This window comes from Ursus maritimus, unplaced genomic scaffold (assembly GCF_017311325.1).
Source record: "Ursus maritimus isolate PB19 unplaced genomic scaffold, ASM1731132v1 scaffold_10, whole genome shotgun sequence".
Lineage (NCBI taxonomy): Eukaryota > Metazoa > Chordata > Mammalia > Carnivora > Ursidae > Ursus > Ursus maritimus.
The window spans coordinates 25178660-25196370 of NW_024423344.1; the positions used below are offsets into that span (position 1 = coordinate 25178660).

The following is a 17711-nucleotide window of genomic DNA, read 5'->3' on the forward strand; positions in this document are numbered from 1 at the left end:
TCCAGTTAGTTAAACCAGAACTCAGCCTGCTTCTAGAATCAATGTGCCTGGCTGATTGATGCGGAGCTTAAAATTGCATCCTGCTCCTTTTTCTCTCCTCCCTTGTCTCTATTCTGCTGAGACCTCTTCCCTCCAGTGTCCATCACCAGCTGTGCAGAAACAAACTTGATGCCCAGCAGTTGAGAACCTCGGTCGGTGTGATTTGCAAAATGGGCAAGATAAATGTGTCACTGCTGTGTTGAATTTGGTGGAAAGGGGGGGGTGTCTTAAGAAGAAGTACTTTTAAATATTTTTGAAATATTTTTTCATTATTTTGTTCAAGGTTACTTTTTCTTACCTTCTCTCCAGGACAGAGCTGGAAAGACACAGGAGGGGGAAGAAAAAAAAAAAAAGACATGACTGTGTTAGTCCTCCGTAACAAGGTGTCACAGACTGGGCAACTTAGACCCCAGAAATGTATTCTCTCAGAGCTCTGGAGGCTGGAAGTGTGCAGTCAAGTTGACAGCAGGCTGGGTTTCTCCTGAGGCGTCTTTCCTTGACTTGCAGATGGCTGTCTTCTCGCTGTGTCCTCCCATGCCCTTCTCTCTGTGTGCACATCCCTGGTTTTTCTGTGTATGTTTATGTCCTAATCTCCACTTGTTATGAGGATACCAGTCAGGTTGGATTAGGGCCAACACTAACAGCCTCATGTTAACATAATTACCTCTTTAAAGGCTCTATCTTCAAATACAGTCACATTCTAAGCTACAGGGGGTTAGAGCTTCAATATGTGAATTTGGAGGGGAACACAATTCAGTTTGTAACAATGACATTGCAGAATACATTTTGGACCTCTCCTCCCTCCCACCCTCAATCCTTAGGTTTCTTGCTCTCAGAAAATTCCACCAAGTCCTCCCTTCCCCTTCAGCATTGATCTCTCCTTCAGCCCTCACCTCAAGGTCACCTGGTGGGCAAGAGGGGTTCTTTTGTCATTGATTCTTGCTAGGAAGTCTTAATCCACTGTAGGGAGAAAAACAAATGACAAAAATATATATATATACTTCTTAAAACAAATAGCCAAAGAAGAGAGTCATTAAGGATGTTACCTTCATTACCCCAGATTAGATTATGAAATGAATCAAGCTTTCTGTAAAGCAGCCTTCATTCAACACAGCCTCCACAGTTGAAGGAAATCTACTGAACCATTAATACTGTGACACAAGATAATCTCATGTCGTAGTTCTCTCAGATGTACTCATGCCTTAGAAGAGTAACGTGGTAAACAGAGGCCCAATGAGGAAACCTCTGATGGTTGGATGCCCAGCACCTCAGACACTGACAGCATTGGTATTTGGTGACAGGTAGGCCTTCCCAAGAGCATCTTAATTCTCAGCACTGGACAACCACTCACCCTGGTGATACTACTCTCAGAGGATCTGTGGGCAAATGGTGCTCTAGTTTCCATCAGCTAGGATTGCTGTTTGAAATTACCTCTTGATAAGGTCCCAGAGATAAGGCTAAGGGTTGGTCATTCCCATTTCAGAAGGTATAAAAGTACAAATATGGCCCTTGAGAAGTTGGTCTCCATTACAACATGACTGAATTCCATCATTCAAACCCTGCTTTGAAGTGGACACTAGCCTAAAGTCAGGGCCAGGAGGTTTTGTTTTTTCCTTCCATTGTAATCTTGATAGAATCACCAGTACCACCAGACTTCTGACCCGGAGAAAGGTTCTAAATCAAACTTCTCAGACAAAGAAAATATTTTTCCTCCAAACCTTCTGAGGGGAAGTTTATTGCCTTCTCTCATTTTACACTTCTTGTTGTGACTACACAGGTCTCTAGTGGGAAACAATGGCACTGATATTTATCCTGTACAAAGATAGTGCCCAGCACTTCCTTAGGTCACTCTTGAAAAGTGAATATTAAAAAAAAAAAAAAAGGAAAGTCCCATAGAAATGTGAACTCAGAATGAATGGTAAAGAGGATTTCACACACGGAGGCAGACAATTCAATGTGATGAACCTTTAAAAATAACTTTCAAGAAATATACTCTAAAGATTAATTTTCCCTGCTTTGTCATAAATTTCTTAGTACTTTTCTACTCTTTCTCTAAACCTTGATACTTTTGAGAACTTTAATTTTATTGATTTTCCTAAACAGCAGAAGAAACACTGGCCACAACTGCTTTGGTTCCTCACTCTTTGTTTGTGCAAAGGTTTTAAAGGGATCCCCTTGCCTTGAAGAAGTTGTCTGCTTCCTTTGGCCAAGAAAATGCTTTGAACTTGCTCTGTGACTAACTGTTGGTTTCTGATTTGACAGATCTATTTTTGGATGGACGCTATAACTGAGAACCGTCCTGATTTGCTTGAAAAAATCCACATTGGATCCTCATATGAGAAGTACCCACTTTATGTTTTAAAGGTGTGTTGTGGGGAGAATTATTGATCTCTCAACTTTGGAGAATGTGTTAATTCTCCACTGCTGCTTATTGTAACTTGGATTTTTTTTTTCCTTTGAGCTATGAAAATATTTGCATTACATGTGTTTCTCAATTTTAATATTTAGCTCCTTGGGGATTGGTTATTGCTTTTGTATTCTTTCCTTTACTAATGCAGTGCTGTTTTGAGAGTGAAAACCTTATTTTTAGAATCTACTCTGTCTTTGTTTATGGGACATAGATAAGCTATTTAACCTTCCTGAACTTTGGCGGCTACCTTCATAGAAGGAGGGGAGCCATCTGGATTATTTTTCAAGTACTTTATTTACTCACTACCACCACCACCACCTCTGACTGGCTTACATGGGGGGGGGGGGAATGGAGAGGAATCTGTTGTTAGACAAACACTGATACTGATGTAGTTTTTGGAACCAAAGAAACAGTGAACAACCAAACCAGGGACGGGTAGGAACCAGGGCTGTGTTGGGCCCTTGGCAATAGGGCTGAAATGATAGCTTCTGCCACAATCCGTGTCCATTTGGCTATTTATTTTTAGTTGAGTAAATTGGCCTTAGTTAAGATATGTGAATATGGCCAAAGAAAGAATTTTCGGGAGCCATGAAACCATACTAATTCCTGTTGTTAATTTCTAGTTCCGCATTTCTTTTTTTTTTTTTAGCAGTTCCCCCCGCCCCCTCCCAATAATTAGAAAGAAGTTCTAAAAAAATAAGTAAGCATCAGAAAAATACATTTGATTTAATAACATTTAATTTACATATAGTTTTCCAACATTATCTATCTAAATTGTGAGCAGTGATGCTCTTAGTCATCCAAAGATAAGATTTTGAGTTGGGGTTTCTGGGTTTTCATCTGTTTTGACAAGAACCTGCAGTGCAAACTCAAGGTAGACATATGAAACATAGGGTCCTCTTGACAGCTGAGTTGGTCCATCAAATTGGATCCATGCAATTGTGGTCTACCCACCCTTGACATTTGCTTTCAGCCATATTGTATGTACTCTTCAGAACTTGTGTTTCTGGGACTCAGATTTACACATTGGAAGATCATGCTTCCTGTGTGCCTTAGTCTCAGTCTTACTTGACCAAGGACGTACACATGATGGGAGTCTCTGGGGTTCCTTCATCTTTCCAGTGTCAGGACCAGTACCAAGAGAGTTTGCTTGGCACCATTAGACAAAAAATTGAGTCAGGCGACTAGTCCAGACAACTCAAGATTTTCTTTTAAATTGAGTAAATTAAATCAGCCAGACAGTTCTCCTCTGTGTATTATTTCATTCTTTGAAGCTAATGCCCTTTGACTTTCTCCCTTGCTTTCTTACTGGATTATCACCAGCTCCAGATTAGTTAAGAACAAACTTCCTTGAGGGCTGGAGAATGACAATACAAATTTAACGCTCTCCTTTTCTTGTTTGGGAATTTCAACTCCACATATTTGTTTAATTTTATAACACTCTTCTCCCTCCCTTCCATACCCTAATTGTGTTGACTAACTTTTTTTTTTTTAAAGATTTTTTTATGTGTTGACTAACTTTTAAAAGCAAAGGAACCATGATTCATTTTGTTTGGAGGTGTTTTTGAGGACACTTCTGGAGACTCCAAAGTCTATCACTGAGGACAGATTAGGAGTTCTTATTCCAGAATTGGCAGCTTGCATTAGCTCCCCACACCATGAATCAGAACAAGGCTTCTGTCCCCAGACTTGGTGGTAATAAGTTTGTGTGGACTTAGATGTGTGCTTCTTTCTGTGTGAAATGGGGAAATAGTCTATACCTAAAAAGTATGCACCCTAGGGAAAACGGTGAGGGAACCCAAGTTTATTTTCAGCACCACTGGCTTCCCCTCCCCAAACCTTTCTTTGTTCTGGTCTCCTATAGAAAGCTGCCCACGCTACATATACCTACTTACCTCACAAAGTGTCAAGATACAGCCTGAAGTACTAGTGCTCTGGTCTTTAATTCTACACTTCCACATGCAGCTCTGGTATGACTAAGTAATTGTGGAGGAACAAAGGGGGCTCTAAATCAAAAGTCCTGAGTGCAAACCTCAGTCCTGACTCTCACCAGCTATGTGACCTTAACTAGCATCTTTTAATCTCACCAGCTTTTAACGTCCCTTGAAAACCCTCAAAGGAATGCAGAGAATAAAGTGTGTTTCACAGATTTGTTGCAAGAATTAAATATAAGCAGTAGATAAATGGAAGTATTATCCCGAAGCTTCTTGTTATTGTTGGTTTCTTTGGACAGGTTTCTAAAAAAGGACAAACAGCCAAAAATGCCATATGGATCGACTGCGGAATCCATGCCAGAGAATGGATCTCTCCTGCTTTCTGCTTGTGGTTCATAAACCATGTAAGTATTTACATTCTCTTAAGCCAGAGTTTCTCAATGTGTGGCCTAAGTCAACATGTGCAGAATTGACTGGACTGTTTATTAAATGCATTTCCCCAGGTCACTTCCTAGAATTCTCAAACTCTCTGGTGGGGAGGTTTGGTATTCTACAATTTTCATAAGCTACCTGGGTGACTTCTGGGCATATTAAGTTTGAGAACCATAACGTCAAGCATTTAAATCACCCTAAAGATTGTCCTTTTCCTTCCTATGTTTCTGGCTAAGGCTAAATGCTGGAAAATAAACAAGAAATATTTTGCAATTGTAATGTGTTTACTAAGGGCCATAGTCTGCCCTTGGAAATTGAACATGAAGTACAACATTACAGAGCAGATCATATTTTCTCATATGTTATAATGGGGGACTTTGTCCCTGAAGAAGGTCTTGGCAGCAAAAAAAATCCATATATAAGACAAAGAGTATGGCATAAAAATAAAAATTATAATGACTATAAACCTCTATAATAAATGAAAGCATAAAAATTATGCTTCAGGTCCTATAAAATGGGCATAAATGTTCTCTATTGATTTATACAAAGAGCCTTTACCACTGGAAGAATAACTTAAAATACATGTCCTTCTGATAATGGTTCTTGTCCCTGTGTTCACAGGTATACAACTATACAAAACAGATTTGTTTTAAAAAATTAAAAGATAGTCACTTAGATTGATCTGTCTTAACAAATGAGGTACATCAAAGGTAAAAACATTTCTGCCGTTGCTGGGTCTTGTCAAATACAACATCTCTACCTACCTTCTCCTGCCTTGCCATCTGCTCTCCCCTCGATGGGAGCCGCAGCATCCCTGAGCCTTCTGCCAAGTTCCCAACCACCACCGCTACTACCTTGACCAAATGAGGATAGTTCTTAACTGACTGGATCCTTAACACATCCCAGCCATTTGATGATCCTTCCTCAAGTTGGGTAGTTTTTCATTTTAGGTAATGAATGGAGTACCAGTTACTAGAGAAAGAAAGGTGCAAAGCAAACAAGAATGAACACTTCTTTTTCATTCCATCACTGAACCTGGAAAGGGCCAGAAAGAAACTCTAATTCATATTGACTCTAGTTCATATTGGTGAGGTTGTCCTTACTTGCCATCCTTCTCAAATTGACCCCTCTTCTCTCTTATTACACATGCTCTCCTCTACCCTGCCCACATGCTGAATCTTTGCAAGATTAAATTATTTATTCCACAAATATTTATAAATTGCCTATGACTTTCCAGACTCAAGATACCATGGGAAACAAGATCCAGCTCAAAAACCTTACCGTCAAGTATTTTGTCCCAACAAAAATTTGAAAAATTTGTAGCCCAAAGCAACACAGTTGATAAACTCTTTTTTTTTTAAAGATTTTATTTATTTATTTGACAGAGATACAGACAGCTAGCGAGAGAGGGAACACAAACAGGGGGAGTGGGAGAGGAAGAAGCAGGCTCATAGCGGAGGAGCCTGATGTGGGGCTTGATCCCACACTGGGATCACGCCCTGAGCTGAAGGCAGACGCTCAACCGCTGTGCCACCCAGGCGCCCCTCTTTTTAATGGACATTTAAGAAGCTCCATCCTTGCCTGCCTAAAACTAATTTAGATCATTTTTCCCAATGATTCAAACAACTGTAGAAGGAAAAATTAAAGATTTAGCTTTAAAAATTTTGTGTGGGTAGATTTTGTATTTACAAAGAAAAGAACCCAAAGATGAATTGAAGTCTTAGTTTTTTAAGTCTCTGTAAAGTAAACCTACACCATTCCTTTGTTTCTCCATTCCTCTTATACGACCACACACGCAACACTTCTGACAACAGATACATGGGGACTTTCCCCCACACGACTCAATTCGGTGATACCAGCTGTGTGTCCTACAATTTAACTCAATTCTGATGCTGTCTACATGGATAGTTAGTCAGATCCCACTGGGTAAGGGCTCAGTCCCACAAGACTGCCCCCCTCACACTTCAGATGCCAGTTGAAAGTCCAGCTGTTATCTGTGCTTCTGACTGATCAGCTACAAATCAAAGGTTCCCATGGCCTCCTCCTTAGGTTTGATTAATTTGCTAGAGCAGCTCACAGAACTCAGAGAAACAGTTTACTTACTATTTACCAGTTTATTATGAAAAGAATATGATAAAGCATGTAGATGAACCTCTAGGTGGAAGAGATGTCTGGGGCAAGGTATGTGGGAAGAGGTGTGGAGCTTCCCCGCCCTCTCCAGATGAGCCACTCTCCCAGCACTTCCACACGTTCATGAACCCAGAATCTCCATGAACCCCATACCTTTGGGATTTTTAAAGAGGCTTCATCATGTTGGATGGATCATTAACTGTATTTCTAACCCCTCTCCCCTTCCTGGAGAATAGAGTTGGGGCTAATAGTTCCAAGTTCCTGGCTTGGTCTTTCTGTTGACTAGCCTCCTTCCAGGATCCCACAAAGAGTCACCTCATAGAACAAAAGATACTGCTATCACCCAGAAAATTCCAAGGGATTTAAAAGTTCAGTGTCAGGAACCGACGTCAAAGACCAAATACTAGCCCAAAAGATGCCCTTATTGCTATTATCATTTAGGAAATTACAAGGTCTGTGCCAGGAACCAGAGGGGGCGTGGGGCAAAGACCAACATATCTACATATTTCTAGCCACAGTCTCTCACTCTTTTCTCCAACTCAATATGGTGCAGTCTCAGCTTAGGGGAAACCCATTACTCTACACTTTGGGGACCCTGAGGCCAGTCATTTCTTTCTGTACCTCTCATTCATCCTGTAGAGGCCAAATTTAGATCCCTTCTACTAGTGCAAAGGCAGGGGCCGAGGCTGGCTTGTGCATGACTGCATCACCAGGACCAAACTCAGCACAGGGTCTACACATCACTGGAGCCCAAGGAACGTGTTGGGCACCACAACTTGCTCAGTACTTTGTCTGCCAACTGGCATTTCTCAGTGCCAACCTCCCTCTGAACCTCTGACCCGGAGAACTCTCATGTAGCTGCACACAAAGTTGGCACCCTGCAACTTCAGGGCCTCCACAGAATTCCTTCTGCTGCCCCTTACCTTAGCTGACACGTGACTTGTGAAGGACACTGCTTCACAGAAGCTCTGTCAAGGAGAGGGGCTGTTCTTTCATATCTCCACATCCTGAAGGATCAGAGGAGTGGACCAATGTTCTCCTCTCCTAATACATGTGTCCTCTACTTTCCAAAAGTTTGCATGAGGCCATTTCACTTTTATGAAAGACCTACATTCATATGGGAATGGCTTTCTTCATAAAAGCAAAAAAAAGTCCTTCAGATTTCTTTCAGTTAGCAAAAACAAGTACTAATGTAAAAGTATTTGGGAAGTGGTGGATACTTTTCATTTTATGCCATTTTGGCGTACAGAAAGGTTTCATAGGCATGGTCTGCTTTTGGATAGCGTGGGAAACCTGTACTGCTATTGCCTTTTTCTCCAAAGTCCTGATCTGATCTGGCTGAATCAACCTTGCCTTTTTTTTTTAAATAATATTTATTTTGTTATATTAGTCACCATACAGTACATCCCCAGTTCTTGACAATGTTCCATGATTCATTACTTGCATATAACACCCAGTGCACCATGCAATATGTGCCCTCCTTAATACCCATCACCGGCCTATCCCAATCCTGCACCCTCCTCCCCTCTGAAGCCCTCAGCTTGTTTCCCAGAGTCCACAGTCTCTCATAGTTCATTCCCCCTTCTGTTTACCCCCCCTTCATTCTTCCCTTCCTTCTCCTACCGATCTTCCTATTTCTTATGTTCCATAAATGAGTGAAACCATATGATAATTGTCTTTCTCTGCTTGACTTATTTCACTTAGCATAATCTCCTCCAGTCCCGTCCATGTTGCTGCAAATGTTGTGTAATCATTCTTTCTGATGGCTGAGTAATATTCCATTGTATATATGGACCACATCTTCTTAATCCAGTCATCCGTTGAATGGACAAGGCAGGAAACAACAAATGTTGGAGAGGATGTGGAGAAAGGGGAACCCTCTTACGCTGTTGGTGGGAATGCAAGTTGGTACAGCTACTTTGGAAAACAGTGTGGATGTCCCTTAAAAAGTTAAAAATTGAGCTACCTTATGATCCAGCAATTGCACTACTGGGTATTTACCCCAAAGATACAGACGTAGTGAAGAGAAGGGCCATATGCACCCCAATGTTCATAGCAGCATTGTCCACAATAGCTAAATCGTGGAAGGAGCTGAGATGAACCAACCTTGTCTTTTCTTTTTACTGCCATCTAATGGCCTCCAGATAATTCCCTGGAACCTGGCTCATGGTTCTTTATTCCTCTCCAATTCTTGCCCTTATTCTGAGTGAATTCAAAGTCCATATGTGAGGTCCATCTGAGGAATCATCTCAGCAACTTGAACTCTACATCACCAAACCTAACCTCAACTCTATTTTAGTAAATTTCCCCCATGGCCATCCTCTTGATCTCAAAATAACCAAGGACAGTAACCAGGAACAATAGGAGGAGTCACTTAACAGTCTGACCACTTAATTTCCTCTCCTTCTACCTCTGCCATTCCTCACACCTGTTCATTGCCCATTCACCCGTATCCTGAATGTCTTGTCCCCTTGATGTGCTCTTCAGGAGTTCTAACCCTAAACACCCCACAGAATTAACTGTCCTTCTTCTGAGCCACCTTGTACATCCTGGTTTTATTATCATACTTGTAACATTGAATTGTTGCTCTTTCCTTTCTAACTTAACACTTTCATCAGCTTGTTAGGGACAAAGATCATCTCTAAAGTCTGTTTTTGTTATTGTGACCCATAATTCAGTATATTATTTGGTCCATAGAACCAGCATTCAACATCCTCTTGTTATATTTAAGATTTAAATTAATGCTTCAACTTTAGGCTCAAATACAACTCTGGGGTCCAGAAAGTACCTGCCATTGTGCTATATGTTTTATTGTCATTGTAGAAAACCTGGGACTTACAGCTCTTTGCTGTATTTCTAGTGGTAATGAGGGTAATGGTTTATTTGAAATCTTCCATTCATAGCATCTTATATGCTTTTTTGTACTAATTTATTCATCAAATGGCTACTGGTTAATTTGTTGGTAGGCATTGTTGTTGTTGTTGTTGTTGTTGTTGTTTAGGGCCATGATAAAGACAAACCTTTGGCATACCCCAGAAAAAGACTGGTGAGTAATCATCTGCCACAGGTCAAGCTGCTAGGAATCAGACAAGCCTTTATCTCCCATCCCCTAATCTCTCACTCTTGTACAGTCCTCTCTCTAGTCTCATCTTTCTTCTCTCATTTTTATTACTAGGACAGTGATTTCAACTATGTTACTTGTTGGTAAATCATTCCTTCAACAAATATTTACTTGTTGTCATTTGTGTGTCAGGCATAATTTCTTCAGCCATCTACCTCATTAAGAGTGATATAAAACCATGACTGTAAACATTTATAAAATACCATGAAAACTCATTGGATAACACAGGTTTGGAGAACCCCATGCTACACAAATCACAAATTAATGGGTAAAGAATTATTAGATTCATAAGCATGTTCAAGTTTGGTTGAAAATGTTATTTTAAAAAAAATCATGTCTTTAAAACACAGGTGATATACCAAGTCAGAATTATAAGGCTTATAAAATTTTAGACATTGTATTACCTCAATGATATGATTATATATCTATATTATATGCTTTTGAAGTTTAAATGGCTGGATAAATATCAAATCTGAAAATGTCTTACTGAGTAATAACATTATTCACAAAGTTAATTGAGAACATTTCTTTTATTTCTCTTTATCTATGTAATTCTGCCTTAATCTGCACAATACTTGGAAAAGAACACAAGTTTGCCCAATTACCAAGTACCCAATCTTACCCTTAGCCAAACAGGAAAATACCCAAAGTCCTAAGGATGCTATAAAATTACCTAGCTCATCCATTCAGGTCACCCTCTCATTTGGGTCCACATCTCTTCTTATAGATAGGCATTGAGAAGTCCCCCTAATGCACAATTTCCCTCTGTCTTTCTTTTTTCTAAACTTCTCCACTGAGGTCCTGGTTTCATCCACTTTTTCTCTTCAGATCACCAATTCCCTCTTATTCTGGACCCTCATCTTCTTTAAATGCACCCAAACAAGCTCACCACTAGTCCAGATGGTGTCTTTGTGAAGGACCAAGAAAGACATCCTATGCTGGAACAACTGGATAGCCACATGCAAAAGAATGAACTTGGACCCCTACCTCATGCCACAAATATTAACTCAAAGTGGGTCAGAGGCCTACATTTAAAAACCAAAATTATAAAATTTTCAGAAGAAAACTTAGAAGTAGTAAATCTTTGTGACTTTAGATTAGGTAATTATTTGTTAGATATGACACCAAAAGCAAAAGCAACAAAAGAAAAAAGAGATGAATAGACCTTTACCAAAATTAAAAACCTTAGTGCTTTTCAAAATAAAGTGAAAAGACAACCCACAGAATGGGGGAAATTTATATGATAAGAGACTTTTATCCAAAATATAGAAAGAACTTTTACAAATAAACAATAAAATGACAAATAATCCAATTTTGAATTGGGCAAAATATCTGAAAAGACAACTCTCCAGAGAAGATATACAAATGAGCAATAAGCACATGAAAAGATGTTCAACATCATCAGTCATTAGGGAAATGCAAATTAAAACCACAACGAGATACCACTTCAGACCCACAAGGATGGCTAACATTTCAAAAGGATAATAATAAGTGTTAGTAAGGATATGGAAAAATTGGAACCCTTATCCATCGCTGTTAGGATTGTAAAATAATTCAGCCATGATTTTGCAGTTTGACAACTTCTTGAAAGCTTAAGCATAGGATTACCATATGACTCAGCAATTCCACTACTAGGTATACACCCAAGAAAAGTAGACACATCTGTTTACAAATGTTGATGGCATCATTATTTATAATAGCCAAAAAGTATGCCCATCAATGTATGAGTAGACAGAATAGCGTGGTATATCCTTATAATTGAATATCATTCAGCAATGAAAAGGAATGAAGTACTGACTCATGCTACAAAATGGATGAATCTTGCAAACAATATGCTCGTGATAGAAGCCAGAGATAAAAGGCCACATATTTTATGATTCCATTTATATGAAATATCTAGAATGGGTAAATTCACAGAGACAGAAAGATGATTAGTGATTGTCAGGGGTGAGTGTGGGGATGGGTGAAAGAGGAATAACTCAATGGGTAAGGATTTGAGGGGGTGCTGATGAAGATGTTTTGAAGTCAGATAGTGGTGATAGTTGTACAACTCTGTGAAAATACTAAAAAAAAATTACTGAGTTGCACACTTTAAAATGGTGAATTTCTTTTTTATGTGAATTGTATCTTAATAAAGCTGTTAAAGGAAAAAGGGGCACCTTGGTGACTTAGTCGGTTAAATGACTCTTGATATTAACTCAGGTCTTGATCTCAAGGTTGTGAGTTCAAGCCTTGCCTTGGGCTCCACAAGAAATTCTTTTTTTTTTTTTTTTTAAGATTTTTATTTATTCAACAGAGAGAGAGACAGGCAGTGAGAGGGAACACAAGCAGGGGAAGTGGGAGAGGAAGAAGCAGGCTCCCAGCAGAAGAGCCGACGTGGGGCTTGATCCCAGAATGCCAGGATCATGCCCTGAGCCAAAGGCAGACGCTTAACGACTGAGCCACCCAGGCGCCCCTCCACAAGAAATTCTTGTTGGGCTCTGATAGATGATCCACATTAGCTCTGGAATTTCTTATCCAAAAAGCAGGTCTCCAAACAGAAGGAGTGAGTGAGGGTTGGAATGCATGTTTCATAGATTTATTGAAAGAATTAAAATTAAAAATTTAGCTCCCCAGGTTATAGGGACAATGTAGAAACTACTTAGTCATATCTGGGCATAAGACAAGGTTAGTTTAAACTATGATTGATATGGATTATTGAAAAAAGAGTGAAATTGTATCTAGGTTTTGTTTCTTTAAATCTCTGAAGTGAGCTGTATTGCTTTCATAAAGAATTCTTTTGTTTCTTGAAGAAAATTTTAGAAAATATATGGTTCTATTTTCTGCCTTCATTAAATAAGAAGACCATTTGTTCCATGTCCAAGGCATTTGCCTCCATTTGGCAGGACAGCGCCCTAAGTTCAGACTTTTCAAGGAATTAATACTCTTCCTGAACGTTAAATCCACAAATCTAAATGTTCCAAATGACTTCTTAACACACACACACACACACACACACACACACACACGTAAAAGAAACAGACTAAGTTTAGAAGGACTTAAAAGAACTATTACAAACATTTTTGGTTTAATTTGTAGGTAACTAAACCACGTGGGGAAGAAACGTCATACACTGAACTTCTGAGGCATGTGGATTTCTATGTGATGCCAGTAGTTAATGTGGATGGTTATGACTTCACGTGGAAAAAGGTAGGTAAAGGCAAAGAAAACAAAATGTACCCTATTTGGGGATACAGGATGCACAGGCTGAATTATTCATAGAATCTTGTATAGTGGCACAATGGTTGTTTAAAAAATATATGTATTTAAATTCTTATTATGGAAAAGTTGAAACATGTGAATGGAAATCATTGCACAGTAGACTCCTTTGTACATATCACACAACTTCATCAATAATCAGTTCATGGCCAGGGGTGCCTGGGTGGTGTAGTTGGTTAAGGGGCTGACTCTTGGTTTTGGCACAGGTTCTGATCTCAGGATCATGAGATTGAGCCCTGCATCAGGCTCTGCATTCATTGTGGAGTCTGCTTAAGACTCTCCCTCTGCTCCTCCCCCTGCGTAGTCTCTCTCTTTCTCTCTATCTTTCAAAAATAAATAAATAAATCTTTAAAAAAATAAAATAATCAACTCATGGCCAATGCTTTCTCATATATATTTCCAAACCAATTCTATCTCATTGTATAATTTTGAAGCAAACCTCAGACACCATTATCATTTCATCAATAAATATTTCAGAATGCATCTCTGAAAGAGAGCTTTAAAAAAATGGTACAATTGTACCTAAAAATTAACAATACTTAATATCATAAAATTTATATTTAAATTTGCAATTGTTTCATAACTTAAAAAATTTTTTTCTTTGATTCAGGATCCAATTAAAGCCAATATATTGTGATTGGTTTAGATGCGTTTTAATTCTATTTTAATTCATAGATTCTCCTGCCATCTCTCTCTTTCTCTCTCTCTCAATTTTTTCTTTGCAATTTATTCGTTGAAGAAAAGTTTTCCCATTGTCTGGATTTGCTAATTGCATTGCCACGTTGCAATTTCACATTCCTCTATCCTCTGCATTTTCTAAAACTGAAATTCAGTTTGAAGAGGATAAACCAGATTCAGGTTTGACTTTTTTGGCAGGACTACTTCATTGTGATTCTTTGCTCTGCATAATGTCTGGTTGTGTTTCCTTTTGTGATGTTAGCTGCCATCAACACACAATGCCTAGATCCATCCATTCTTACTAGGAATCCTTTGAATAGCATTTTGATTTATAAAATCATAAATTGCAAGATTTAGAAAAGCATCCTAACTGCACTTGCATTCTGGTAGAATTGCATTCTAACTGATATGTGAATTTAAGCCTTAGAACCCTTTAATTTAGTGATGAGCATCTAAGTATGAGTAAGTTTCCTGGTCAATCTCATCTATACTGGAAACCATTATCAATACTATTTCTATCCCATCAACATCATGATTCAGGAAAATAACTCAAGCAATGTAAGTGCAGTCCTTTCTAATGTAACGAGGAGCACATAAAACGTAATTGAGCATATATAAGTTCAGAAAAGCCTCCTTCAGCAGCATGTGTAAACACAAAGGAGAATGAGAGTAATCAGAGTGATTGGAAACATATAGGATTAAACAGAAATTGTTTTATGGAGGAGGTAATTTTTGCAGAAGAAATGGGAATGGTGAAGGGGGTTGGCTGAAAAAAATCATCCCAAGTGAAAGGAATACTGTGAATATAAGTTTGTAGGGAAGAGTGAGCAAATCCGGACCTAAATAAGTGAGAAATCCCTAGCATAGTACATAACACAAATTCGTGTTCAGTGAATGATCATTTTGGGGCACCTGGGTGGCTAAGTAATTAAGTGTCTGACTCTTGATTTTGGCTCAGGTCATGATCTCAGGGTCATGAGATCAAGCCCCACTTCCAGCTCCATGCTCAGTGGGGAATCTACTTGAGATTCTCTCTCTCTCCCTCTGGCTCTCCCTCTCTCCACTCTCTCTCAAATAAATAAATAAATACATAAATAATGATATTCACAGATTGATATTACAATAATTTATTCTTTCACTGAATCCCGGTAGAATTCAGCCACCCTTTATATAGTGCTACTCCCCCACTGTCCTTTGTATCTTAACACTGTCAGTTAGTTCTTGCAGTTTGAGAACCTAATTTCTCCAGGGCAATTCTTGCTACTAAACCGCAGGCCAGGGGTTGGAAGCAGCCTGGGAAACTTTCCAGAAGGGTTGGTGAGAGCAGGGGAAAAGGTACCACTTCATCCCAACCCCAGGATTTAAACAAAGTCTGTGCAACTGTTTACATGATCAAATTTCCCAGTTTTCCCCAAGAATCCACTGGGGGAATTTGCTTTATGTTTACAAATGAGGATTGAATCAGTGCGATCAAAGGAACCATCAGGCTATAGGTGTCTTCACAGCTCTACCTGTTGAAGATTTTTTAAAAACTTATTATTATGTTATGAAAATCACCATACAGTACTTCATTAGTTCCCAATGTAGTGCTCCATGTTTCATCATTGGCGCACAACACCCAGTGCTCCTTGCAACACGTGCCCTCCTTAATACCCATCACCAGGCTAAACCATCCCCCCCACCTCCCCTCTAAAACCCTCAGTTTGTTTCCCAGAGTCCACAGTCTCTCATGGTTCATCTCCCACTCTGATTTCCCCCCCTTCATTCTTCCCTTCCTTCTCCTAATGACCTCCATGCTATTCCTTATGATCCACATATAGGTGAAAACACACGATAATTGTCTTTCTCGGCTTGACTTATTTCACTTAACATAATCCCCTCCAGTACCATCCATGTCGATGCAAAGAAGACATACAAATGGCTAACAGACACATGAAAAAATGTTCAACATCATTAGCCATTAGGGAAATTCAAAGCAAAACCACATTGAGATACCACCTCACACCAGTCAGAATGGCAAAAATTAATAAGGCAGGAAATTCCTGAAGATTTTAAATGAGAGAGTTGAATTCAATCTAAAGAGAGCATTGAAACTTATGACTCATAGTTTTAATTTTAGTTGAAACACAAAGTTATTTTACTTTTCTCAGAAGGAATTAAAATTAGAGCAAACAAGATTAAAGAAAACCAATAAACAGCCTGGCAAAACCAAATGAAATTTCTGTTGGTATAGATCAAAGCTGATCAAATATTACCATTCCCTTTGGTTCAGACTGAAATAGTTTTGAGCGAATGTAATTGAGACCTGGATAGAAACAAGGGCTGTGAGAAAAGAATGCTGGGAAGATCGTGACAGGTGTAGTGATGGGTTTGCAGGAGAGACACACAACCTTGACCACTTAGGCTCTAGAAGTAGTGTCTCTGCTTGAACTAGGAACATGGCCATCCCGGTTATCAGTATTTTGTTTCTTTAGAATCGAATGTGGAGGAAGAACCGGTCCTTTCATGAAAATAATCACTGCATCGGAACAGACCTGAACAGGAACTTTGCTTCCAAACATTGGTGTGGTAGGTTATTTGCTTCATTTCCAGCAATGTTTATTCATTTAAAAAGGGATATTCATAAAGAAAGGCTCATAATTCAAAGTAATTAGAGGGGAGGCCTATTTGAATCAGTAAATAACTTAATGAACTTTTTAGTTAAATGCGACACTCTGCATACACACAGCTCACCTTAACCTCTCTGCCCTGCCATTTCATCTTTTTTTTTTTAAAAAAAAAGGAAATTGAGCCAGTTCCTTAAGGCCCCTTCTAGTTTCAAAATTCTAAAATTCCACTTCTCTAGAATAATGAGGAAGTGACTGTTAAAAATCCTACCTCAGAGAACAAATAACATTCATCATTAGGATATCAAAGTAGGATTGGGGGTGGGTACCTCTCCTTTTTAATTCCATAGGAAAAAGTTCACTTCGACAACATTCAAAACCATTTTCTTTGGTTTTCACTATTTACTTACCACGATTCTTTTTCTTTTATGAATGTCATAAACTTACGTCTAGCATAGTGGGAGCTTATCACTCATTGATTTGAATGAGTTAAAGTACTCAGTGAATATTGATTTTGGCATTCAAGAATATCATCTGCTCTCTTAGAGGTAGGTGATGGTTCGCATTCCCTCCATTGCATTTCATAGTTACTACATTTACAGAAACAGCTATAAAACAAAACTAAACCTAATTATGATCTTGAATCATCTTTGTTTTTGGAATTGGTACACGTAGCTCTGTGATTGAAAGCGATTACACAAAAACCCACTTCTGACCACTCCTTTGCCCTACACAATGCTATGTACATGATTGTACATATTCCCTTTTTAAAAAAGAAGGGAAGTTTTGTGATTTTGAACATTTCATCATTATCTCAGAGTCCACATGAAAACTTCACAACAGAGTCCTTACCTTATTTCCTTGATTCTTTCCTCCTCTAGGTTAGAAACTCCGTGAGGGAAGGGACCATTATCCATTACCTAGAGCAATGCCTGGCACACGCAGCGTTCCCAGAACTTATTTAAATGCGTATAGGAATGAATTAGTTGTTCTAAGAGAGCTGCAGATGTAATAAGCAAGCAGAGGAAGGAGCAGTTAATCCTGCCTCAGGCTCACTCCTTTTGTGATTAAGGGAATCAGTTAGTGGTTTCTTGGTGAGAGCC

At 39.0% G+C, this 17711-nt stretch overlaps 1 protein-coding gene across 1 annotated transcript in view; it reads left to right on the forward strand.

Annotated features, from left to right (window-relative positions):
• The window catches only part of CPB2 (carboxypeptidase B2), a 61222-nt gene that overhangs the window by 30305 nt on the left and 13206 nt on the right, over positions 1 to 17711 (forward strand). The window contains exons 7-10 of the mRNA XM_040622866.1: positions 2302 to 2403; positions 4683 to 4787; positions 13145 to 13255; positions 16477 to 16570. Of these exons, the coding sequence (XP_040478800.1) occupies positions 2302 to 2403; positions 4683 to 4787; positions 13145 to 13255; positions 16477 to 16570 (412 nt within the window). The remainder of the gene's footprint in view (positions 1 to 2301; positions 2404 to 4682; positions 4788 to 13144; positions 13256 to 16476; positions 16571 to 17711) is intronic.